This window comes from Pantherophis guttatus, chromosome 5 (assembly GCF_059756535.1).
Source record: "Pantherophis guttatus breed Tessera chromosome 5, ASM5975653v1, whole genome shotgun sequence".
NCBI lineage: Eukaryota > Metazoa > Chordata > Lepidosauria > Squamata > Colubridae > Pantherophis > Pantherophis guttatus.
The window spans coordinates 88262674-88288430 of NC_142067.1; the positions used below are offsets into that span (position 1 = coordinate 88262674).

Genomic DNA, 25757 nt, shown 5'->3' on the forward strand with positions numbered 1-25757 from the left:
AATTAATTGCAGACTCCATTAGGCAGGGCATTGCCCAAGGCCTACAGGAGAGGGCTTTCTCCCGGGTTTCGGAATATCTCCAGGATCAGGCCCTTTCTGTTCGGTCTCAGCCCTTAGCGGAGCCTTCTCAGAACCAGGACCAGGCGGTTTCTCCTTCCCAGGACAGCCAATCTCTTTCGGGGGAGGAGGAGGAGGCCATAATTGACCAGGATTTGTTGGAGGACGAAGGTCTAGAACCTGATCAGTCCTCCTTTGTTGGCCTGTTTCACCCTCAAATGTTCAGGTCCTTATTATTTAAGGCGCAGACCACCACTGGCTTGGGGAACCCAGCTCCCAAATCTAAAGAGGCTACCATTAATTCTGATTCCAAGGCCGCATTATTTTAAGAGCCCTCGGTTTTAACGGACACAATTCCGGCGCCTAAATTGTTCTCTGACGTACTACAGAGACAATGGAAGTTTCCAAGTTCGGGCCCAGTTCCAAACTCCCTTGATAGGAGATTCTACAACCTGGCAACCAAATATTCCACTTTATTACAAATTCCAACTGTGGATGCCCCAGTAGTAGCCCTCAACTCACCTTCCCCATTGTCTGGTCCTTCTGAGGAATCTCTGCACCCGGAGGACAGAAAGGCCGAAAGGTCCCTTATTAAGGGCCATCAGGCATCAGCCTGGTCTGTACAGGCTTCCTCTGTGGCCTCCTTTTTTAATAGAGCTTCAATCCTGTGGTTGAAACAGTTGCAGGGCCGCATCCCCGCCACTGACGTCCGCTCTCACCAGGACATCAATAAGATCTTGGCGGCGGTGGAATTTTCAGCAGACGCCACACTAAATGCCGCTCGTTTTTCAGCCAAATCCATCGGCTCAACTATCACACCTCGGCGGTTGCTCTGGTTAAAGAACTGGCAAGCTGACATCCATCATAAATGGCGGCTCGCGTCCTCGCCTTATGCCGGGGACAAACTGTTTGGAGCCTCCCTGGAGCCACTGTTAATCGAATCCCGAGACCACCGTAAGGTGTTACCAGCTGTTTCTCGCCGTTCTGACTCCAGACAGATGGGTTCCTTTCGAGCTTCATCCTTTCGGACCTCCGACTCCGGCTTTCACCAACAGCGATATCAACGCTCCTATCAGCTAAGGGGTCCTTCCCACCAGGATAACCAGGTTAGACAGGGACCCCGTTATCCCCCCAGGAGAAACACCTGTGGAGGACGAGGCCGTCCCTTCCGGAGGTCTCGTTAGTTTGCCTCCTTCACTGAGGATTGGAGGTCGTTTAGCTTCCTTTGCCTCCAAGTGGGAATCCACTGTGTCCAACAATTGGGTTAAAAATGTTGTTAAATTTGGTCTTCCCCTTGAATTTAAGTCCAGTCCCCCTCAGTTGTTTTTGCATTGTCCAGTATCCCTTGATAGACTCAAGAGGGCCCGGGTGGAAGCAGCCATTAAACACCTGTTAACATCAAGGTCCATCCAGCCAGTTCCCAGATCTGAATTTGGGAAGGGGTTTTACTCCCAGTTGTTTTTAGTCCAGAAACCATCCGGGGACTGGCGTCCTATCTTGGACCTTAAATCCTTGAACCGGTACCTAATATATCGCCGGTTCAAGATGCAATCCCTTCAAACGATTTTACTGACTATCCGGGAGGGAGATCTTTTGTCATCAATTGATTTGACGGAAGCTTACCTTCACGTCCCCATCCTACCAGAACACCATCAATTTCTTCGTTTTTATTATAATGGGAATCACTATCAATATCGGGCCCTTTCCTTTGGGTTGTCTTCTGCCCTGAGGGTTTTTACAAAGATTATGGCTGCACTTATGGCCTACCTCACGGGCCTTCCAATTAGGATTTATTTTACCTTGACGATATTTTGATTTTGTCACGGTCCCCTAGTCAAGCCCAAGACAATTTAGATCTAATGCTGCGGGTCTTGCAGGAACATGGGTTTTCTATAAATTGGAGGAAAAGCCACTTACACCCATCCATTCGTCTTCAACACTTGGGGGCTGTAATTGATACGGTCAGCTCTGAGGTTTTTCTCTCCCCTGACCGCATAGCGAATATCATTGCTTTAACTTCCCGAGTTCAACGCCTGAGTTCATCTTCTCTCCTCACCTTGTCTGGTCTCCTCGGCAAAATGGTGTCTACATTCGGAATCGTCCCTTGGTCGCGGCTACATAGCAGGGACCTCCAATGGTTCCTGCTGCCCTTTTAACGTTCCCGCAGGAGCTCATCGGCTACAAGAGTGGTTTTACCTAGGGGACTTCCGGTTGACGCCGCGGGGACACAGACAGGGAAATGGCGAGCTCCGCTGAGCCCTGCCAAATCCCCTCTGCTAAGCTGCCGCCGATAGGTCTGCGGACCTCCCCTGTCTTGTAGGGACAGGGGGACAAGAAGGAACGCCTTGGGCGGCCGAGAGGAATGGGCGGGTTCCTCGGGGCCGGAGGCTTCTCCTTCACGCCGGCGGCAGTGGGACAGCAGCCATGGTGGCCTGCCCTGAAACTGCGGCAACCGGGAACAAGGATTGTGCTGGAGGAGGAAGATGAAGAAAGAGCAAAAATCAAGAAGCCGGGTGAGTGACACCAACCCAGGCAAACTTACCTATTTGGAATTATTGGAAAATAAGACCCCAAAATTGGACTGCGGGGCTTAAAGATTGAAAAGGAAAAAAAATGGCTAAAAGACCCAAATTGAATTTCGTTGCAGTAAACCTAAACTGGATGATTTGGTATTAATAAATTTCTGAAATTTGACTGTGCCTTTAACTGGAGTGGAGAGGAGAAATGGATATTCCTGAGAATTAATGCCTCTAAAAGAAAATGAAGCTAATGAAGATAGAGATGGATGGCTACAAAATAGCCATGGAGTCTGCAGTGATTAAACAGAGACGTGGATTAAAGAAATTTCCCTTTCTGGGTGGAAAAGAAACATGTTAATTGGCTTTTTACCTTGGATTACTTGAAATTAATATTGGATATAAGGATTTTGGAGATTCCACCCTTTGAGCCCTTGAGAGAAGTCTCCCTCCGGTTCCTATCATTGAAGGTAGCCTTTCTAGTGGCGGTTACCTCCGCTCGACGGATCTCAGAGATTGCTTCATTGTCGATTCGCAAAGAGCTCTGCATATTCTATCCGGACAGGGTCGTCCTTCGCTTGGACCCCTCCTTCGTTCCGAAGGTTAATTTGGTATTCTATAGATCCCAAGAGTTAGTACTTCCAAATTTCTGGAATCCTCAACATCGCTTAGAAAGACGCTGGCACACCTTAGACATCAGACGGGCTATTAAAATCTACATTGCCCGCACCAAATCATTCAGACGTATGGAAACACTATTTGTTCCCTTCTTCCCATAATCTTTGGGTTCCAGAATCTCATCCTCCACCTTGGGCAGATGGATCCGGGCCTGCATTTCGATGGCATACGACGTGCAGTCCCTTCCGATCCCTCGCAACATCACTGCGCACTCCACTAGGAGTGCCTCTACATCCGCAGCCTGGTCCACCCAAGCTTCCGTGGAGGAGATTTGCCGTGCGGCCACGTGGGCCTCCCCTACAGCCTTCATCCAGCACTATCGCCTGGATACTTATGCATCTGTGGATGCAGCATTCGGCAGGAGAGTTCTTCAGGGCGCTCATCAGGGCTCATAAGATCGGGTCCGGCCCTCTCCCTCCCTATAGGACTTTGGTATGTCCCATCCTGACTGCCATTCCCGCCTTAGGAGAATGGGCGTTGGCTCTTACCTGATACGCCCCTTCTCTATCAGGCGGGCACGGCAGTCAGCCCCACCCTTCGGGGCTGTCCCCGTTCCAGGGGGTTAAGGGGGGGTTCCTTTTAATGTTCTCTAATTCTTTCATTCTAGACACATCAGTCTGCCACTATGTCCTCATCCCAAAACTGACAGCTAAGGCAAGGAGGCGGGGCTTCGTTCTTTCTGCAGACCTGGTCCTAAACAACTCACATCCGGATCACCTCCCATCCTGACTGCTGTGCCCGCCTGATAGAGAAGGGGCGTATCAGGTAAGAGCCAATGCCCATTCTCTTACTTTATTTATGTGAATAACATTAAACATCAAAGCAGTTTATTTATTTGAAAATGGTCAAGTACATTGATAAATGGATCATCTTTTCAGCCTTATTTATGAAAACATTCTCTTTTAATAAGTAAGCAAAATAAAGCATGGATGAAAAAGCATGAAAATGCAACAACAATGTATACCAAATGAATAAAATAGTTTTTTTTTAAAAAAAGAAAATAATAACAGTCTAGTTATTGCAACTTGCATGCTGCTCCATGGTTTTTTAAAAACTAGGTCCTTTCTGGAGCAGAATCATGTGACCTTGTAAGAGCCTCGGTAGTGCAGCGGACTAAAGTGCTGTTACGTGCTAGCACTTAGCTGTCAGCTGCCTGCAATTAGTGCAAGTTCGAATCTCACCAGGCTCAAGGTTGACTGAGCCTTCCATCCTTTCGAGGTAGGTAAATTGAGGACCTGGATTGTGGGGGCAATAAGCCAACTTTGTGTAGAACAACATCGCTTGGGGGGGCCGAAAGCCCTAATAAGCAGGTATATACAAAAAAGTATGCAGGCTATTGCTATAATGCATTATAAGCCGCCCTAAGTCTACAGAGAAGGGCGGCATATAAATTGGACTAATAAATAAATAAATAATAAATCTTATATTTTCTGATCTTATATTCTTTAAACTTTTTAGTTCCTTTATATGTAAAACTTTATGCAAGAAGAAAAAAAATTCTCAACTGAACCAAATACTAAATAAATATTGCAAATCAAAATATGACAATATAATATCTGTTGGAATAAATTAGTTCAAACTGGTCATAATCAAGGTAACTATATTATATTACAGCATTAATTTTTTAAATAAATTAATGTTTAAACAAATTATTCAAGATCAACCATATGTAGATCGAATAGGCTGCATTTAGAATTAAGTATGACCTGGATGCATAGCCTAAGCCCAGGCTAACACAGGTTGTCTATAAGACTTTTAAACTCTGCCTAATATGGAAACCTTAGATATTGTTTATTTTAATTAGCAAATTAAAACCCTGTGGATTTATTTTAAAGCTCATTGGGTTAATATAGGTACTTGTAGATGTGTGTCTGCATTAGAAGCAGAAACTACTGAAGTAATACATATTTTTAAACATCTATTGGTCATATACTCATATAGCAAATTTCCCAGCACTATTTTAATCTGTGATTAAATTCTGGAGATTTGGAAAGTTATATTATATATAACTTTTTTTCTAAAAAATAAGACCTATTCTGAAAATAAGCCCTAGCCTGATTTTTTAGCATGCTCCTAATATAAGCCCTACTCCAAAATAAGCCTTAGTTAAGGTCATCATCAGTGGTGAAGGCATGGCCAGCACTGGAGGCAGCAAGGGCAAGGGGGCCTACAGTGTCCGGCAGCAGCTGTAGCCTGCGGGCACAGGTGAGTTGATTACCTGTCCAAGCAGCAGGTGGAGAAAGAGGCAGGGGGAGGCACATGATCCAGATGCATCGTGCAGGATGTGGGAAAGCTGAGAGTCAGTGGGCCGGAGTGGGCAGGCAACTGCGAGAGGCTACCTTTTTGTGGCGGTCTCAGCAGCAGATGGAGGCAAAGGCTCAGGAAGAAGGCAGGCGATCCCAATGCACTGCACAGCCTACTGGGAAACTGAGAGACATGAAGACAAGCCTCCTGCAGCCACCTGCTCATTCTGTCCCACCGCCTATGGGCTTGCCTGCTCCGTTGTGGCCGCAAACAAGCTGAAGAAGTTGGCTGGTGGCCATGTGGAGTCTTGCTGGATGGGGATGCTAGAGCTGCCGCCACGAGCTGAGGCAGGTGTCAGCACATGGATGGCCTGGCTGTGGGGCAGCTCCACCCGCCCTTGCCTCATAGTGGAGCTGCCATGAGCAAGCAGAAGTGGGCCTCCAGTAAATGGGGGGAAAAATAAGACTCCCCCCAAAATAAGCCCTACTGCTTATTTTGAAGCCCCAAAAATATAAGACTGGGTCTTATTTTGGGGAAAACATGGGTAGTACTGGGAAAATACGTCATAAACAAAGGAATATGGTATGTACATAATTATAATTAGTGCCAGAAAGAGAATCATGCAATATACAAGTGGGATGGATAGATGAATGGAAATATAATTCCAGGTTAGATTATATGGAGCTGCCTTTAAAAACTGGAAAAGTTCACTATGTCCAAAATACAGCATGAAGACTTTGTTATTTGCATTATGACTCCATGAAATATTTTACTTTTAATGAATAGGGTTTCAAATCACACTTGTAAATACAGTGATTTCTAGTTGTGCTAGAATTCAATTCTTGTAATATTTGACGATGATGAAAAGTAAATTATGAAATTTGAAATCTAACATCATCTGAAAAAAAAAATATTTGAAAAGAGTTCTGAACCACAGATTCCAATACAAAGAGCATTCAAGTAGGGGATGTTTAAAGTATTGTGCCAAACATGATTATTAACTTTTGATTCTACATAAGAAGCCAAATTTTGGTTTCTATATTTATAAAATCAGCAATCCATATTTTTTACTGCTTAATTGCCAAAACATGTGTTGTTCAGTACATACCTAGTATATCTAGACATACAGAAGATGTCTTAAGTCCCAAAGGTGCTTTTTCAAGAAGCAGCTGGACTTTCTGAATTCAAAGAAAAACCAGAAAGTCCAGGTGCCTCTTGAAAAAGCATCTTTGGGACAACCATGATCTAGATGACTGAGAATCTCTATAGACACTGAAGATATCTTAAGGTACATACGTCCCCCCAAGACTTAAAATATGTCACATGTTTTAAAAGTTTTTAAACTCTTGTTTTCATTGCTGGAGAATCAGTCCTTCTAAATAGTAAGCCAGATTCACCATTATATTATTTAACAGTTTCTTTCAAGCAATTTTGAAGTTACAGCCATATCTATTTTTCAACTGTACTGTATACTAGGTTTTTGCTTTTATTTTTAAATTTATTTAACTATATGAAGCTCATTTATTTATGGATAAGGAGCTGATTTCTGAGATTTATTATAAATATAATCCTATTGCTTGAAAATGCCACCATAAGTCACACTAAAAAGATTCTTTCTTTCTTTCTTTCTTTCTTTCTTTCTTTCTTTCTTTCTTTCTTTCTTTCTTTCTTTCTTTCTTTCTTTTCTTTTCTTTCTTTTTCTTTCTTTCTTTCTCTCTCTCTCTCTTTCTCTTCTTTCTTACCATCTGTCTCTTAGAAATTCTGTTTATATATAACACTACAGAACAAAGTGTACAGTCAGTTCATCACCTGGACATGCATTGGAATATGTTATGGGCAAGTTTATAGATAACATATATATTATAAACGTAATTATAATATAAACATATTATAAGCGTAAAACAGAAAGCATTAATAGTGATGGTGCTTCTGTCACAGAGTCTGCTTTAAAGATGAAAAATAGAAATAAAAACAGTTACATGAAGCAAGAAACATGTGAATGCTTTGTGTGCAAGAAAAAGCGTCCTTTAAAAGCAGATTTCAGAATCTGGAAAGCTAGAATGCATCAACTACAAAAGGCCAAAAATGTGAAGGAAGAAACTGATTTTGTTTCAGATAATGGATATGTTTTTCAATCCAAAAATTGCACCTCATCTTTGCAAGCCTGGTGTGTTAATTCAGGAGCTATGAGTCACATGACAAATGACATAAATTTCTTTATTCACCTTGGCCAGAATAAAACAGAAAAAATCACCACAACTATTGGGTAAATAATAGAATCAGAAGAAATAGGAGATGGTTTCCTTTACTGTCCTATTTCTCACAGTGTCACAAGAAAAACTCTTGTGAAAAATGTCATGTATGTCCCTGCTCTTGAAACGAATCTTTTGTCAGTGAAGAAACTCACAAAACAAGACAATGCAGTGACCTTCAAAGGGGACAGTTGTGTTGTCACAAAAGTGGATATCTTACTTGCAGAGGCTAAAATTACAGATGAACTATATCAGTTGAACTGCAATCAGATGATTAATACAGCCAAGGGGAAAAAAAAACATTCAAACTGTATTCACACATGGCACAGATGACTTGGACATAGAAGTCCTGACATAATAAATAAATTAACCGAGAATGACTATGCAAGTGGAATAAAAATTAATGAAATGCACCAGCTGTATAAAAGGAAAAATGACAAGAAAAGCCTTTCCAAAGCGGAGTAAAAGCAAAGCTAAAAATCCCTCTGGACTTAATGTAGCCAGATCTTTGAGGTCCAATGAAAACAGAAGAGGAATTTTCTCAGTTTTATAGGTGATTATTCCTGGTATACTACACTATATCTGTGAAGTACCACAGATATTAGTGAAATACTACATGATATCTGTGAAGAAAAGTGAAGTACCAAAGAAACTTGAATAGTATCTAGCTTAAGTAAACATACTAAACAACAAATTTGGCAAAATGCCAAGTGCTGCACAGACAATTGAACTGAATATACAGGTGAGAACACACAGATTCTCAGAAATCATGGCATATTTCAAACCACCGTACCATTCAATCCAGAACAACATGGAGTTGTAGGAAGAATGAACAGTACTCTATGTGAGAATGGAAGAACCATGCTGTTTGAGGAAGATATGCCAACTACATACTGAAGGGATGCAACTATTACTGCATGCTATCTCCAAAATTGACTACCAGGAAAATCAACTGAGAAAACTCCATATCAATTGTAGAATGGAAAACTCCCAAATTTCAGGCATATAAAAATTTTTGAAAGCAAAATCTTGCACAAGATACTTGCAAACTGGATACTTGCACAAAGGAAGATGTACTTGTGGAATACAGTGAATACATCTCAAAAGGGATACAGAATTCTACATCAAGCCACAAACAAGGTAACCATCAGTAGAAATGTAATTGTTGATGAAACTTCAGCGTGTTCAAAATTTCATGAAGTAACACAAGCGCTGAAACTGAGGGAAATTCCACACCAGTGTCACATGAAGATAAGAAACAAAATGAAATGGAAATAGAAGTCAAAACAGACTACCCAGATGCTGTAAAAGAAGAAATCAGGCCACAAGAGGTTTCAGTCAGAATTCAATCAGAGCCACCAGAAGAAATAAAGGCATACCAGTGAAACATCTCTTCTTTGTTGCTTGTGTAGCATTAAAACGCAGAGATGGGAAGGAGAAGCCAAAAGAGACTGCAGCTATCGCCCTGGTCCCCTAGCCCAGCTGGAGTCAGAGCCCCAGCAGCTCTAGTGCCAGTCTCTCAGAGAGTCAAGACTGAAGCTGCAGCAACAGCGCCAGCTCTGTGGATAGCCAGGACAGCAAGAAGATGGAAAAGAAGGCCAAGAAGTACAAGAAATAGATTTATAGAACTAACATCCAAAATGAGATTAATATAAGGAGTAGTTGTTGAGTGGGGATGTTGGAATACATTGTTAGAATGTATAATTTGCAACTACAAAAGTATTCAATAGATGGCAGTGTTTGTAAATTTGCTAGGTATAATCTATGTATCTACTCTGTTTTTTTGTTCTGAGTTTCCTGTTACAGTTAAACAGTTAAGCAGTAAAGGTCCATGGTGACTGTGCACTTTGTTTGCTCTGTAGGGCTATATAAACATCATCTTTCTTTCTTTCTTTCTTTCTTTCTTTCTTTCTTTCTTTCTTTCTTTCTTTCTTTCTTTCTTTCTTTCTTTCTTTCTCTTCGCAGCAATATTATAATGAATTGAATAGATTCCTTTTTTCATTTTTACCACAATGAATTTATTTCTAATACATTTAACATGTATTTGTAACATATGTAATGTATTTCACAAACCACATTTTAATAAATTGAGTTTGTAATAGATACATCTATTTTCTCTCAAATATTAAAATTAAAAAGAAAAAGCAACATCAACTACTTGTTGATTATGCTATTGTGATTTTCACGTTGTATAGTTTTAAGCATAGCAATTCCACCATGCAGTAGAGATATTTGTGCGCACTTTCATGCATCAATCAAAATAACGAGAATGTTGTAGATTATTTATTTAAATAAATAACACAGATTAATCACTAAGAATGATATAAAACCTTAGACTTGTATTTCCATAGCATCCCAAGTCTCCAATGCCAAGGTCATCAACCATGAACAAGATGATGTTGGGCTTTGAAAGTCTTTCATCTATAGCACTGTTGGTTGGCCACAGATAAAGCATCAACTGGAAAAGGATGATCATTCTTCTGTGTTAAGGTGGAATTACTTTTGTGGCACCTGTTTCATAAAAAATGTTACTTTGTAGATGAGTATAATCATTTGACTTAGCAAATACTGTGAGAACAAAGCCAAAAGAAAATAATGATCTTTGTAGATTTAGCATGTTATACATAGAAAACTAAATGTTACTAAAAAATAAAAACATACCTTTCATATTTTTTTTTACAGATTTAGACATGGTATATCACAATTTCATTCTCAGAAAAGCACAGATACAAATAAACAAGTGAATTGCAGTCTAAAAGAGATCTGTATTAAGATACATGCCATCTGGTGTGAATATTTCCATCTGGTAAAGGTATTGAGAGAGAAAGGTAGGAAAATTGATATTTATAAATAATTTATTGACTAGCTCTGTAGACTCTGAACAGATGAACCTGATTCCAGAATTTTCCATATGTAATATAAAGCACCATTGACTGGAAACATGAAGACTATATTTGATGATATTTCAGTAGTTTAAGTTCTAATACAGACCAATCCTAGCAGGGTGGATTCCAAATCCCATCGCTACTGGTTCACTCATGCGTGCAGCGCATGAGCACATTGCGGTGTGAACCGGCAGCAACCCACCACTGAATCCTAAACTTGTTTAAACTCTTAATAAATGCTCTGCCAAACATTATGAAGCCATTTCATTTTTTTCAATCCACTCTAAAGTTTTGGAAGAGAGGCTTATTTCTCTCTGATCTTTGTTCAAAGTGTATTGAGTGCAGGCAGGCTATTCCATTCATTGTGGAATAACACTATACTACTGTGATGATGTGATTGATGCAGCCATATCATAAGAAAAAGGCATCAGGAACATGCTACAAAATAGAAAAACTCTTCAACAAGGCTAAGCCTCAAGAGGATGAGTTGACTTTAGAGACTTCATAATGATACCACAGAACACAAAATGAAATTGGATTTTGAAAGGTGCTTTTATTGTCTGCAGGTATTTATAAATGTGAATTTAGATCCTCAATGGTTCCTGTGTCCCCTTCAGAGAGATTTTCAGTATCAGCTATCAATAGACAAATGGAGATAAACCACATTTCCAGACCATTCAAAAAATATAATTAAAAAAAATTGTAAAAGACTGAAAAACATCCTCTCCACCTGTTTCAACCAGATAAGCAGGGATTAAACAAACAATCAAACAAAAAACAAAACCTTAATCAAGAAACTATCAGGAAAAAACTACATCCCCATCAACAGTGACAGGGAAAACTGCTGCATATAAAGAGGGAGCAAATCCCACACTCACTAGCACTAATGATGTTACCTAGTTGGGCAATGAAAAGATTTGTTCATTGCCAATTTATAAATTTACCATATTTATTTCCTTAAAATGTTTTAAAATAGTTTTATTTTTCCATTCACCTCAGATATTTAACAATACATTGAAACTTCTTAAATCACACCTATTATTATTGTCTCACCTATTACTTTCCTGTCATCACTTGATCACTCCAGAAGCATAGAACAGAGGTAGTTTGTTCTATTGAACAGGCTCATTTATTTTTATCCTCAACTGATTGCAATAGTTGTCACATTTTGTCAGTTTCATTCAACCAAGTAGACAAACATTCTAGAAATGCTCCCTGTGTAAATGGGGAGTATGCACATTTTGATTACTAACATAATAATTAACATATAATAAAAATTAAAAAGGAATTATCACTATCAAAAACAAATATAAAATAAGTGCCCAATCTAAATATTTCATGATCTACATTTATCTACACTGTCTCTAAATCTCTAAGTAAATGCTTGTAAAGGATTTGCAGCTGTATTTTAGAGGGATTTCCAGCAGTGCTATTTCTCCATTCAAAGAGGTTAAACAGTATACGTTTACCAGTTCACTTTCACTACTTGCTTTCTTGCTGTTGTAACTGCAAATATATTTTAGAAACAAAAAGAAAACTAAATACTTGCAGGTTTGTGGCCTATTTCATTTATATGGAATTATAATATACTGTATAAAATAAATCGAGAAGGTACCTGTCTGCTTCAGCAGTGTATACAAATATATAGGTATATATACACAGGTATATATAGATCTAAGGTATGTGTGCATATTCTATATTTGTGTACAGTATACTGTAGATGAATATAAATATGCATCAATGCATATGTATGAAAGATATATACAATGAGTTAGCTATTTAGACTGATTTAAAATACTGTAGATTAATTCAGAGCAAGCAATACCATTAAGAATGTTGTGACATTCTTCATCAGAATTTAAAACAATCAGACATCTTTATCATGACAAAATATGTCAATTAATTAATTCAGTTTATTACAGTCATAGACTAGAGATCAGAACAAATAAAAACACAGTGAATATCCAATTAAAAATTCTAGAATAAAATAATAAATAACAGATAAAATCTATGATAAAATCCAGTCTGTCAATTACACATGGCCTAAGTATACTAAAATAACAATCTATATACTGTAAGGCCCGTAGTCAGTTTAATACTAAAATGCAAAGGAATAAGCAGTGCAAAGGGTGTGCCACATTTGTTGTATAAAATAGCTATGCTGGATTAGACACGTGTTTCCGATGAATTCTCCAGTGCTGCTGCGCAAAATCTAGCTACCTGCGCTGTACGTATGGACTGTTTATCCTTAAGCAGCCACTGGAGATGGGGCGTTGGTCCTACCTGATACGCCCCTTCTCGTTGAGTGGAGACAGCAGCCAGACGTGGGTTGTGCTCATTGGTCAGAGGTTGGACTGAGTCTGGAATTCTTTAAATCCGCCCCCTGTTGCCAGGGCTCCCAGCTTTTGTCGAAGGAAAATCCAGACTCGGTGTGTGGAAAGGAAGAAACAGAAAACAACAATTCAAATTACAATGAACCAGGATGACCAGACTGAAATCAGGGTGGGGCTGGCTGCTGTCTCCACTCAACGAGAAGGGGCGTATTAGGTAGGACCAACGCCCCTTCTCCCTTGAGGGTGGAGACAGCAGCCAGACGTGGGACATACCAAAGATCACTGTCCCATTTCACGGGCGGGAACAGTCTGGGCAGAAGACCCCTCCCGAGCTATAACACCGTGTAACACTCTCCTCCCAAAATCAGCCTCCGCAGAGGCGAACTTATCCAGTTTATAGTGTCTGATAAACGGGGAAGGAGATGTCCAAGTCGCCACCCTGCAGATCTCGTCTAAAGAGGCGTTCGAAGACCAAGCCACCGTGGTCGCCGCACTCCTGGTAGAATGGGCTGTGACATTGGAAGGAAGAGGCAAAGACCGAAGTTCGTATGCAGTCGCAATCGTTGTTCTGATCCAACGCCCCACCGTGGAAGAAGTAACTCGTTGACCTAAAGAAGACGGTAGAAATGAAACAAAGAGTGATTCTGTTCGTCGAATAGCCGCAGTCCTCTGGATGTAGAGTTCGAGCGCCCGGCGGACATCCAGGGTGTGTAACCGGCTCTCCAATGGGTTGGAAGGACATGGATAGAAGTCTGGCAGAACCAGTTCCTGCAAACGATGAAAGGGAGAGTTAATCTTAGTCACAAATGTAGGATCCAACCTGAGGACCACACGATCCCCATGGAAAATGCATAAATCCTCCCTAGTGGAGAGCGCTGCTAGTTCGGAAATTCTGCGCGCTGAAGTGATAGCCACCAAGAAGGCTACCTTGCCGGATAACAGACGTAACCTGACAGAAGGAAGAGGTTCGTATGGTGATTCCATAAGGGAATCCAGCACCAGGGCGAGATCCCAGGAAGGATATCGATGTAGTACGGGAGGACAGAGGTTGGTTGCCCCATGGAGAAATCGTCGGATCAGAGGCTGCTGGGACAACGAATGAACCGAATTATATGTCAAAATAGAGGAAATAGCAGCCACATGTCTCCGGAGAGTGTTTGGAGACAGCCCTTTGTCCAAACCCGACTGTAGAAAACGAAGGACCTGTAAGATGGAAGCCTGGAGGGGGGAAAACCCCTGAGTCTTACACCAAGAAGCAAAAGACCGCCAAGTGGCCGAATAAATCCGTTGGGTAGATGACCTCCGAGATGCCTGGATGGTATGAATTATATCAGAAGGGATGAGGTCCCGCTGTAGAGCTTCCCACTCAACCGCCAGGCAGTCATCTGAAGCCACTGAGGGTCCGGATGTAGGATTGCCCCTTGGCTGAGGCAATCTGGAGTACAAGGAATCCTCCAAGGAGGGGACACAGAGAGATGCATGAGGTCCGCAAACCACAACCTCCTTGGCCAGTGTGGAGCCACCAGGATGATCTCTGCCTGTTCCAGCAGTAGTTTCCGAATTACCCTCGGAATGAGGGGAAAAGGCGGAAAGGCGTAAAGTAGGCCCTGTGGCCAAGGAGAGCACAGGGCGTCCACCACTTCCGCTTGATTGGAGGGAAAACGGGAAAAGAAGCGAGGTAACTTGTTGTTCTGGTGGGATGCAAACAGATCTACCTGCGGATAGCCGAAGCGAGCAGTTAACCCCTGGAAAAGGAGAGGATGCAGGCTCCATTCTCCATGGTCCACCTGTTGGCGGCTCAACCAGTCTGCTGTCATGTTCGAGACCCCCGAGATATGGTCCGCCTTCAAGGAGGCCAGATGTTTCTCCGCCCAAAGGCCTAGTCTTTTTGCCTCCCGCATCAGTGAAAAGGACCTGGTGCCGCCCTGGCGATTGACGTGCGCCTTGGCAGAGGTGTTGTCGGTGAGAATCAACACGTGCTCGCCGGACACCAGAGGTTGGAATGCTCGAAGCGCCAGGTAAATTGCTCGCAGCTCCAGCCAATTGATGCTGCGGGTAGCCTCCACGTTGGACCACGTGCCCTGCGCAATCTGGGTCCCGCAGTGAGCTCCCCAGCCGAAATTGCTGGCATCGGTGGTCACCGTTACCCACCGAGGGTCCAGGAACAGACAACCTTTGGAGAGCGTTGGAGAGCGCCACCAGCGAAGGGATGAGAGCACCTCCCTTGGAACTGCCACCTTGGTGAGAGAGGATCCCCTGCCCGTTCTCTGAAAAGGCAAGAGAAACCATTGAAGGTCTCTAAGGTGTAACCTGGCCCAGGGAACAATAGAGATGGCTGAGACCATCTTGCCTAGGAGTTTGGAAAGAAATAAAGGGGAAGCTCTCTTATCCCTCAGGACCTTAGCTACCATGGATCTCAACGCGGCCTGCCGATCCGGGGAGAGAAAAACTCTCCCTTGCTCCGAATCAATAATAGCCCCCAAATGAAGGATCCTAGTCGAGGGATTTAGGTGGCTTTTCTCCACATTAACAGAGAAGCCGTGCGACGCTAGTGTCTGAATCGTAAGACGGAGATCAGACACGGCCTGTTGATAGGAAGATGACATAAGGAGAATGTCATCCAGGTAACACTGGAGACGAACGGCTTGAAGTCTGAGGTGAGCCGCCAAGGCCGCCAAAATTTTAGTGAAGCTACGGGGAGCAGAAGAAAGGCCAAAGGGTAAGGCCGTGTACTGGTAGTGAACCCCAGCATAACAGAAACGGAGGAACTCCCTATGGGAAGGGCGAATGGGGATATGGAGGTAAGCCTCCGTGAGATCTATTGAGCAGAGGAGATCGCCCCTCCGAATGCCGTCAAGTATAGAACGTAAGGATTGCATTTTGAACCTTCTATAGATTACAAACCGGTTCAAACGTTTAAGGTCCAGAATAGGTCTCCACCCACCCGATGACTTAGGGACTAAGAAGACCCGAGAGTAAAACCCCTGTCCCGCCTGATCACAAGGCACTCGTTGAATGGCCTTGACGGCCAGTAGATGGTTGATAGCCGCCTCCATGAGGGATCTACGCTCGGCTATCTGGGACAGGGGACAGCGAGTAAAAGACAAAGGGGGGGTGGAAACAAATTCAATGGCCAAACCCGATGAAATGGAGGCCAGGACCCAGCAATCCGAAGTAGTACTCTCCCAAACATTGGCGAAGAGGCCCAATCTTCCACCAATGGGAGGACCGCAGGTACTACTAACGACGGCGACGGATGGAATGACCTCCTCCCCCTCGAAAGGGCCGCCGGGAACCGAAAGCCCTCCCCCTGGGAGGTCTGTCCTGAAGATTCCTCTGTCTAGGGCCTAGATACCCCGAATGGAAATTACCCATGGAACGGGAGGGGCCCAAACCACCCTCCGAAGACCTCATTGGGGGGCGAGGACCATAAGGAGAGAAACGGGGTTCCCCTCTCCAAAAAACAGCAGGTAAGATCTTTCGTTTGTCCTTGGTTTCGATAAGAAACTTGTCCAAGGCATCCCCGAACAACTTCGTGCCCGAAAAGGGGACAGAGGCTAGGCGCCACTTGTGTCTGGCATCCGCCTGCCAGTGACGAAGCCAGACCAAGCGACGAGCGGCAACAGTGGAAGCCATGGATTTTGCCGCAAACCGTGTAGCGTTTAAGGTGGCATCCGCGGAAAATTGCACCGCAGCAACAATCTTGTTGAGGTCTTGTTTCAACCTCGAGTCCTCTGAGGCCATCTTGTCTTGCAGCTGGCGAAGCCAGAGGAGTGTGGTTCGATTGAAGAAAGAGGCCGTGGCCGCCGATCTAATGGCCCATGCTGCCCCTAGGTGGGTCCTCTGCAGGACCTGTTCAGCCCTGCGTTCTTCCGGCCTTAGACCCTCTTCCGGCTCCCCTGGCAGAGATGACGCTGAAAGCAAAGCTGCTACAGGGGCATCAATAGTAGGTATCTGTAGCAGGGAATCAAGGTCTGGGGACACAATGAAATTCTTTTTGTCCGTAGAGGACGGTACCGGTACCGAAGATGGTGCAGACCATTGCCTACGTATGACCTCTAAAAAGAGAGGAGGCGTAGGGATTGCTGTTATCGGTTTAGGTTGTTCCGCAAACAACGGGTTTAAGGAGCCTGCCGCACTTGCAGGTTCTGGAGTGGGAGATGGACCCAGTTGGGCTGCATTTACCGCTTTAAATAATAGCGACTTAAAAAGGGCCTGGGGAAACAGGCCTGTAAAGGCGGGCTGATCAGCGGGCAGGCCTTCATCCTCAGATAACTCCGGTTCCGGAGCTTCAGTGTCAGTGTGGATGGAATGATCGCTGACACAGGAAATTGCTGGGGAATCTGAACCCGCCAGAGAAATTGCATCCTCCATATTAAAATCGTCCACAGGCTCCTCAGGTACTGAAGGAGCGGGCTGGAGGGGAGACGGTACCTTGGCAGGAAAACCACGCTCTGCCAAGGATTGCTGCACCGCCACAGCGATCATGCGCTGAATATCCTCAGGTCGCCAACTAACCTGAGTTTGGTCAGAAGCCGGACCGACCTCCGTAGAGGTTCGGGCCGGGACAGAAAGGGGGGAAGGTTGGAGCCCCGAAGGGACGGGAGCGCTAGACTCCACAGTAGAAAACCTAACCATGGCTGAAGAAGAACCCCATACATCCGCTGACTCAGATGACAACTGATAATCTTGGAGAGACACCTGATCAGAAGACACAGAAGCTGCATGTCTAGGGACATTAGAACCAGCCCTAAGTCTCTTGGGGTGTGCAAGGTCAAGGTTAGGGGCTTCCCTACCTTGGTTCCTGCCAGATTGATCCTGACTTATTTCTGAGGCGGGGGCCTTGGCGGAATGTTTTGCGCCTGTGCATGAAGGGCTCAATAGAGGACCTTCATTATGCTCCTGGGCCTGCTCTTCCCTGATTGAGGCCACTGACTGTGCTTGAACTGTGGCCTTCCGGCCATGTTTAGATTTAGTCATGGATTTAGGCATGATCAGCCTTAATGAGTAATCTAATATGGTGACAGGGAGGAATATGAATAGCCACAAATTTCCTCAAGTAAGGTAATTAATAAAGGACCCAGCAGTCCAATTTGTAGGCAGAGTCAGCTTTCAGCCTAATTACCCCCAATTTGCTTCAGATTGCAAATGCTGTTTAAATTAACGAGGCACAGTCAGAAGGAGACTCACAGTAAAAGGGGGCAAGGGCTTTTGGCGCCTCAAAATGGCGCTGGCGCTAAGTCAGGCAGAAGCGCCCAGACTTCTGTAATGCCAGAGGCTACAGCGCTGTACAGCTGAGCCTAATTAGCCCCGAAGCCCTCAGATAGCTGCCCAGAAAGAAAAACGCTTCAGGCAGCACGCCCCGCCGAAGCGCCGGGGAAGCGCTGATCAGCTGGAAGCAATTAACGCTGGGCGCTGAATAAAAGGGACAAGCAAGGCAAGCAGGAGGTGGGGAGCATGACGCTCCACTTGCGCACAGCAATCGCGCCGATCTAAATGGCTTACCAAGAAGCGAGGGGCGTTAATAGAAGCGGAGGCTGTCAAGCCGTTAACGAGGCTTCTGGCACTATCGGGTGAGTGAAAAGCCCTGGAAAACTGTGCAGCCGACAAGCGGCTAAGTTCAGAGAGCACAAGGCTCTAATTGAAGGCAGCAAAAGACAGTAAGTACACGAGGGACAAAATGGCTGTCAGCCAGCCGAAAGAGGGAGCGCAAACTCCTCGTATAGGCCTGAGGCGAAAAACTTCACCAAAGGTGAAGCCTGTAGGACCACCCTCCCCACGGGAGCGCTAAACTCCACTAACCACTAAACCACTGACCTTAATTATGATGACAGAGGGGAGGAAGGAAGGTAAGAAGGACAACCTGCAGGGATTCCAGGAATCCCCTGCTAGGTCAGATTTCCAATCAGATTAAAGTAGAATTGTCAAACAGTCCAAAGGTCAACCAAATAATCAAGCAGAGAGAAATTAGCTCTAATACACGAGATTACTAGAGCCCACAATCCACACAACTGTCCAGTCTGATGACTGAGCAAAAAGCTGGGAGCCCTGGCAACAGGGGGCGGATTTAAAGAATTCCAGGCTCAGTCCAACCTCTGACCAATGAGCACAACCCACGTCTGGCTGCTGTCTCCACCCTCAAGGGAGAAAAGCAGTGTTGGAAAGGCCAGGATACCTAGCAATTATTGGAAGGATATGTTTTTTTAAAATTATCTCTGTAAAAGGAATATTGAAGGAGTATGTGACAAATGGTCTCCATCTCTCCTGAGACACAGGAACAGATTCTTTCAGTCAATGGTATCTTTTTATACTTGCCGTACAGGATGGCAGAAACTGGATTGTCTCCCTAGCTCCTGTTGACCCCCTTTTTCTCATTATTAAGTCCTTTTTATACTTGCCATACAAGATGGTCAGTGGAAGCGCATAGCACTGTGAGAGCGAAAATGTTTTCCGATGGTTTGCTGACTCCAACTGGATAACATAGATGGCAGGAGTAATAATATCTAATGGCATCTAAAGCCAGAAACAACAGAGTTTTACCTAAGTCCGTTTCGATGTCCTTTCGATGTCCTTTACCCTTTGTCACAAGGTTTGTTTTATTTGGTCGTAGTCCAATTTGAGTATTGAGGCTGGACAGAAGCCTAGTTTGGAAAGGTTGGACTCAACAATCTTGATCCATGACGAAGACAATTTGTTTTGGAGGATTAATGAAGCAAGGCCTTTGTGAAAAAAGTTAAACTTTAGCCAGAGATTTAAAGACACTATACAGATTCTTGCTTTGACTTTTGTCAATCCTATCTCCAGGTGTAGAAGTGCATTTGAGACACAATGCGGCATCTGGAGAATTGCTCTAATAAATTTGGATTGAACTCTTTCCAATGGTGTGAAAAATGAAGCTGAGGGTCCGAGCAAGGTCCCATAAAGAAGTTGTGCTAGCAACTTGGCCAGAAAACATGGCAGTAACAGTATCATCCCACTGTGCAGAAATAATTAAGAATGGTACTTGCTGATCTTTGGCCCAAGGCATATTCACCATGTGCTTTTCTTGAGCCAGTGGCCTGGATGACCACCCCAGGTATTTGAAGATGGTTATCTGCTGTATATTATGACCATTTAGAAACCATGAATAGAATTTTGGCCTTTTTTGCAAAGGCCATAATCTTTGTTTTCTCATACTTTTATGTCCAGTTTATTGTAATTACAATACTGGATGAGGGTTCACAAGTCTCTTTTAAGGCCTACTGGTGTCCTGGAGAGGATCACAGCGTCATCTGCATAGAGCATCAGGGCAATGCTTTGAAAATCTATTTTGGGGGGCTGGTAATTTGGTTTATTTAATCATTGTACTATTGTTTAAATAGAAATTGAATAGCAAGGGGCCCAAAATGCACCCCTGTTAAATCCCCTTTTGAGTTTTAACTGACTTTGAGAGGGACCCTTGCATATTACATCTCACCTTGAGGGTTGTTTTAGTATGTAAGGCACATAACAGATGAAGAAGCCTGTGGTCAGTTGAAGCACCTTCCAGCTTCTCCCATAGCTTAGTCCTGGTAACCGTATCAAAGACTACCTTGAGATCTATAAAGCTGGCTTATAATGATACAGATCTATTTGATATGTAAATGATGGAGAACTAAGCACTGATCTATGGTGCCTCTCCCCTCTCTAAACCCGGCTTGCTCTTCAGTGATCAAATTCTCAAGATCCAGCCACTCCTTTAATTTATCTTGGAAGTGTTTGGTCTAGAGTTTGCTGATTATATTTAGCAGACTTATTTTGTCTGTAATTGGCAGGGTCATCTCTCTTTCCCTTTTTAAAAATTGGGACAATTGCCAAGCCTCAATCTTCTGGGACGTGGCCAGCAGAGTTGATATACGTGAATAGCGTCGCCAGAACTGATATCCACCATTCCAAATTGTTCTTTAATAATTCAGCAGAAATGAAGTCAGCTCCTAGGGCCTTCCTAGTCCTGAGTTGGCCAATGAGAGATTTAATTTTGGACTCTGAAACTGGGGGCCATTCAGGTAAATCCTTCATTGTATACCTTATACTCTTGCTGGAGGGGGTCTTCATACATTCTCCAAAAGTGAAGTTCTCAAGTTGTAGGAGGTATATGGGTGTGTGGTGGGGTATGAATTCTATCAGACTGACTAGCTATTAGACGACAGAATAGAGAAGAGTTCTTTTGTTTTGCTGCCTCAATAAGCTGTTCCCAGGAGGACCTTGTGTCGTGTCTCTTCTTAAGAGCAATCAATTGCTTAAATTGTTTTCTGAGTGTAAGGAGATGTTTAAAAGTTGTTTTATTGCCATTCCCAATCTCACTTTTGTATATTTTATATGCCAAGGTGAAAGCTTTCTTGGCTTCAACACAATCCCTGTCAAACCATGGTTTGGAGGCGATGCAGGGTCTCTTAGCTGAAAAATGTGCTAGTAGTGGTTGTAGTTTATGCACTATGTTTTTATATAGTTCTAGTAGATCTTGGGAAGGGTTGGCTTATATAAAGGCTGAACAGATTTTTTGAAGGTTGTCCTCTGATAGGGTCAAGTTGTTGGGACCACTTGACCCAACATCTTGTTAGGCCTGCTGGAGAAATTGCAGGAATAAATTGGTTCCCAAAGGGCATCTGCCAGATGATAGGCTTCATGTGTATACACAAAGGTAGATGATCACTTTCTAGGTAAGGTAGGACTTCAAAATGTTTTACGTAATGCAGTAAGTCCATAGAAGTTAGGATATAATCAATGGTGCTGGTTTTGGACCCTGCCATAAATGTAATCTCACCAGGATAGTCGCCAGCCCAAGAGCCGTTGGATATAATGGCTTATTCGCCATCTTTGCAAGACAGAGGCCAGTACAATTTGCTCTATTGTCTTTAGAGAGTTGTGTGAGGGAGGTGCTGGTTTGTATGGGAATCTCCGATGGTGGGTATTGGTGATATTTCGTATATAATGTTTAATCATCTGGTCCCAATCTAGCATTAAATCTCCCCCTAGTAAGACCCTGGCATTGATCCATGAGGAGTTTACTAATATAGTGTTCCAACTCCATCTATACTGCAGTGGTTTCAGCTTTTCTTAGTGATAGCGGAAGATAGACATTAATTATTAAAAGCAGGACCGAGTCCATCTTGAGGAGACAGGCCATAGCCATATGTTTTAAAGGGGCAATAAGTATGGGCTCTGCTTTCAAGTTGGTAGAAATAAATATACCCAGCCCTCCTTTCAGTCTTCCTGGGCCTTACAGCTAAAAGACTGGGGATCATGGAAGCCAGCAAGTTTTATATTTTTTCATAATATGAGACATGACAAATTAGAAACTTTTGTAACAGTCCCAGACTGGTAAAAATGATATATGCAACAGCTCGATAATGCAACAGTGTCCTTTTGACACTGAAGACCAGGTGTCAAAGTAAATCCCAACTTCCTCAAAAACTCAACAGAATTCTGGAAGACAACATTGGAAGTCAACTCTAGACAGCTCCCAAAAGTAGCCCTCAAATATAGCATATAACATGATGATGGACTGCCCCCGTTTCTGTTCTGTGTAGGCTTGAACTGCCTTACCCATATAATCACAAGGATTGAGTACAGATACAAGTTCAAGACTGTAACCATGATCAGCCACCTTAACTACAAGGATGATATCAAGGTGCATGCTAAGAGTGAATGGCCAATCAATCAGATGTCACAGTAGTAAGCAAGCACCAGAACAGTAGTGGTGCAAGTATATCTCACCCACCTAATTTGTTGTAACTGAGAAGGAAAGCAGAGAAACTTTTAAAATCTTTTTTCTTTTTGATGTTGATTTGTATTTTAATTCGTCTTTAATATATACAAACAATAATAAGTAACAATACAGTAGAGTCCTTAGTTATTAGATTCACAACAGAAACCTTTATTTTCAACTCTGAAGTAAAAGCCAGTTGCAAGTGCAGCCCATTGCGTTGAGCCTATCATTTTGGTTTTATGTTTATTATTATGGAAGGTTTCTAGTTCTCTACTAAGTGACCTTATTTATTATTATCCATATATAACCTACACCTGTAATCAACTTTTTCATAGGTCGCAAACAACATCTGGTCTTCAATCCACTGAGTAATTGGAGCCATAAATTTATTGTTCTAATATGGAAGAACAAGTCTCTTAGCAATAGAATGGCTCTATCTCCCTTATCTATGTAATAGGTATGTAGTTTTTTTTTAAAAAATATGGATATCCAGCAGTAATAAATCTTCCTCAAAGTCAGAATAATACATGTAATTTCTTCTTCCCAGAAGGTAACTTGAAGACATTGCAAAAATGTGTTTTAATGAAACCTCATCCTCATGGCATCTCCAACTATTTAATCATTTACTAATGGGAAATCTCAAATCTCAAACATGGAATGGAATCCACTTAGCTCAAAATATTATTTTATTGAATATGCATTGTCTAATATCAAATGATTTTTATACAAGCATGTTGACAATTTCTTCTTGTTTAAACATTCAGTCTTTAAAATGTAGATACTGATTTGAGTTATTTTTGTCTCATACGTTTCATTTCTAATAATTTAGGTGTCTCTGAATATGTTTAATGTTTACTTCTAAAATTCCTATCTATCTTTTTATTGTTGAGGATAAAAGATTTTTCTTTTGTTTCATTCAAAATTATTATTTAGTGACAACTTTAGGATGTAAAAGAACTGTTTGTCTGGGATATCAGATTATGCAGCATTCTAGGAAGATTTAGATTTGGACAACAAAAAGATCCAAGGTATGCTTTCTGATAATGACCTTTAAAGTACTGAATGAATATTTGAATGGATGCTTTCTTCTGCACTCCTTAGTAAATAGCAGTATCTGACTAATTCTGGTTGGGCTTGGTTTACAGTATATGCTAGGCCAGTGATGGCTAACCTTTTTGCCATCATGTGCCAGGAGGGGGCCGGGGGAGGTTTGCGCACATGCGTGCTCACACCCATAATTCTATGCGCCCTGCCCTGGGCATCTGTGTGCAACCCCCCCTCCCCCCTGCTCCTGGCACATGATGGCCTCTCTAGGAGTCTCTGGAGGCTAGGGAACAGCAAAAATGTCACTTCCTGTCCAACCAGGAGTTGGGAAATGGGCCAACTCCTGGTTAGACAGTTGGCCTCCGGAGGGCCTCCGAGGGGGGGGAGGCTGTTTTCACCTTCCCCAGATGCATAGAGAGGATCTGGAGCCAGGTGAGAAAGAAAAAACAGGCCTTCCCCCCTGCCAGGCCCTCTGGAGACAGGAAACAGCCTGTTTCCCTACTTCTGAAGGGCCCAGAAGGCCCAAAAATCAGCTGGCCGGTGCACACATGCGCACCAGAGTTGAGCTGGTTTGCCCACTGATATGGCTATGCATGCCACCTGTGGCACACGTGCCATAGGTTCGCCATCACAGTGCTAGGCTGTATATGAAGTCAAATGCAGGTTTATATGCTAGGCTGTTTCTGAAGTCAAAAAGACTTCAGGAAAAGGAAAATGGCAAGCTGCTTCAACATTGTTGCTAAGAAATTTGCATAACCAGATTTATAAAGTAACCAAGAACTAAATTCAGAATGATGGAGACATTTTTACCTTATTCCATATGAAGCTGCTTAACTATTAAGATCATTTTTACAGGACATGCTGTCCCCAACTCTCTAAGATACATTCAGGTGGAATATATATCTACCGGTATATATCTAATCTAATCTACATTTGTGTGTGTGTTTAATTAGTTAGGATAAATCATTGTTATTTAGGGTCTTCAGAGTCAGACGAATGAATGGTAAAGGAAGAGAAATTACATTGTTTGTTTATTATTTCATTTGTGTCCCACCACAAGGCAATTCTCAATGGTTATACTTTAACTAGTACCATGGAAAATATTATGTTAACAACTGAGGCTCATTCCCACACCAGCCAGCCAGCCAGCCATGCTTCCTAATAATGAAAGCAAGGTAGTGGCTTAGAACTCTTCCTACATCTAGAATCTCAGCACACTAGCTGCTTTTCCACACCAAAGAATATAGAAAGCAAGGAGACAGCACTAGAGCTTGCTTGAAGAAACACAGGAGTAGCAGTAATTCAACCACTATCCAATCTGAACCATGTTTATGTCCAGTAGAGGAAATAATAAGAAAAAGGACCCACCACAATAGGATACCATCAAAACATTTAATCTATTTGCCATCAATCTCCTGAGAAATCTATACTGTTGAGGAGGATGGGAGAAAAGAGAAGAGAAAGACTCACAGCAAGACAAATGGATTCATTTCGAACAATTGATGAGTGAACCATTGCAAGAACTGAAGGGCCAGACCAAGATTGTCCTGAAGAAGATACGTTTAATTGATCACTAAGAGTTGGCACTAACTTGATGGCACATAATCATTCAATCAATCACTCAATCAATCAATCAATCGTCACAAAAAATGATGCAAGAAAACTTTTCTCAATATATTTTTCCATAGTGACATATTCAATGAAAATATTGGCTCTGATTAAGTACATAAACAAATACAGTATACTTTAAGTCTGGATCCAGTTCATCTTTCAATTCTCTGCAAAAATTTTATAGGCTTAAAATAGGTTTAAATCATAAATATTGACAGTCCTGTACTTGCTCTTCTCTTGGTTCCAGCCTGAGGAAGCTCCAATTTCCTTTCCTCTCTGTATCTGGCAGAAATTATGAAACTTTTTTTTTTTTTTTGATACTGGCTTGTTGGCCTAGTTATTGGTCTTCTCTCATTAATACTGTTCTTTGAAGTTTACAAACTTTTGAAAATAGTGCTGACTGTGATCTC

General features: G+C 42.7%; 1 protein-coding gene across 5 annotated transcripts in view; it reads right to left on the reverse strand.

Annotated features, from left to right (window-relative positions):
• STS (steroid sulfatase) overlaps positions 1-25757 on the reverse strand; it is a 140281-nt gene that overhangs the window by 93238 nt on the left and 21286 nt on the right. For 4 of the 5 annotated variants that reach the window (XM_034431457.3, XM_034431458.3, XM_034431462.3 and 1 more), the window contains one exon: positions 10078-10258. In XM_034431457.3, the coding sequence (XP_034287348.1) occupies positions 10078-10223 (146 nt within the window). In that variant the 5' untranslated portion in view covers positions 10224-10258. Of the gene's footprint in view, positions 1-10077; positions 10259-11685; positions 11848-25757 lie in introns of those variants that run through there. The other variant, XM_034431459.3, reaches the window with a different exon arrangement.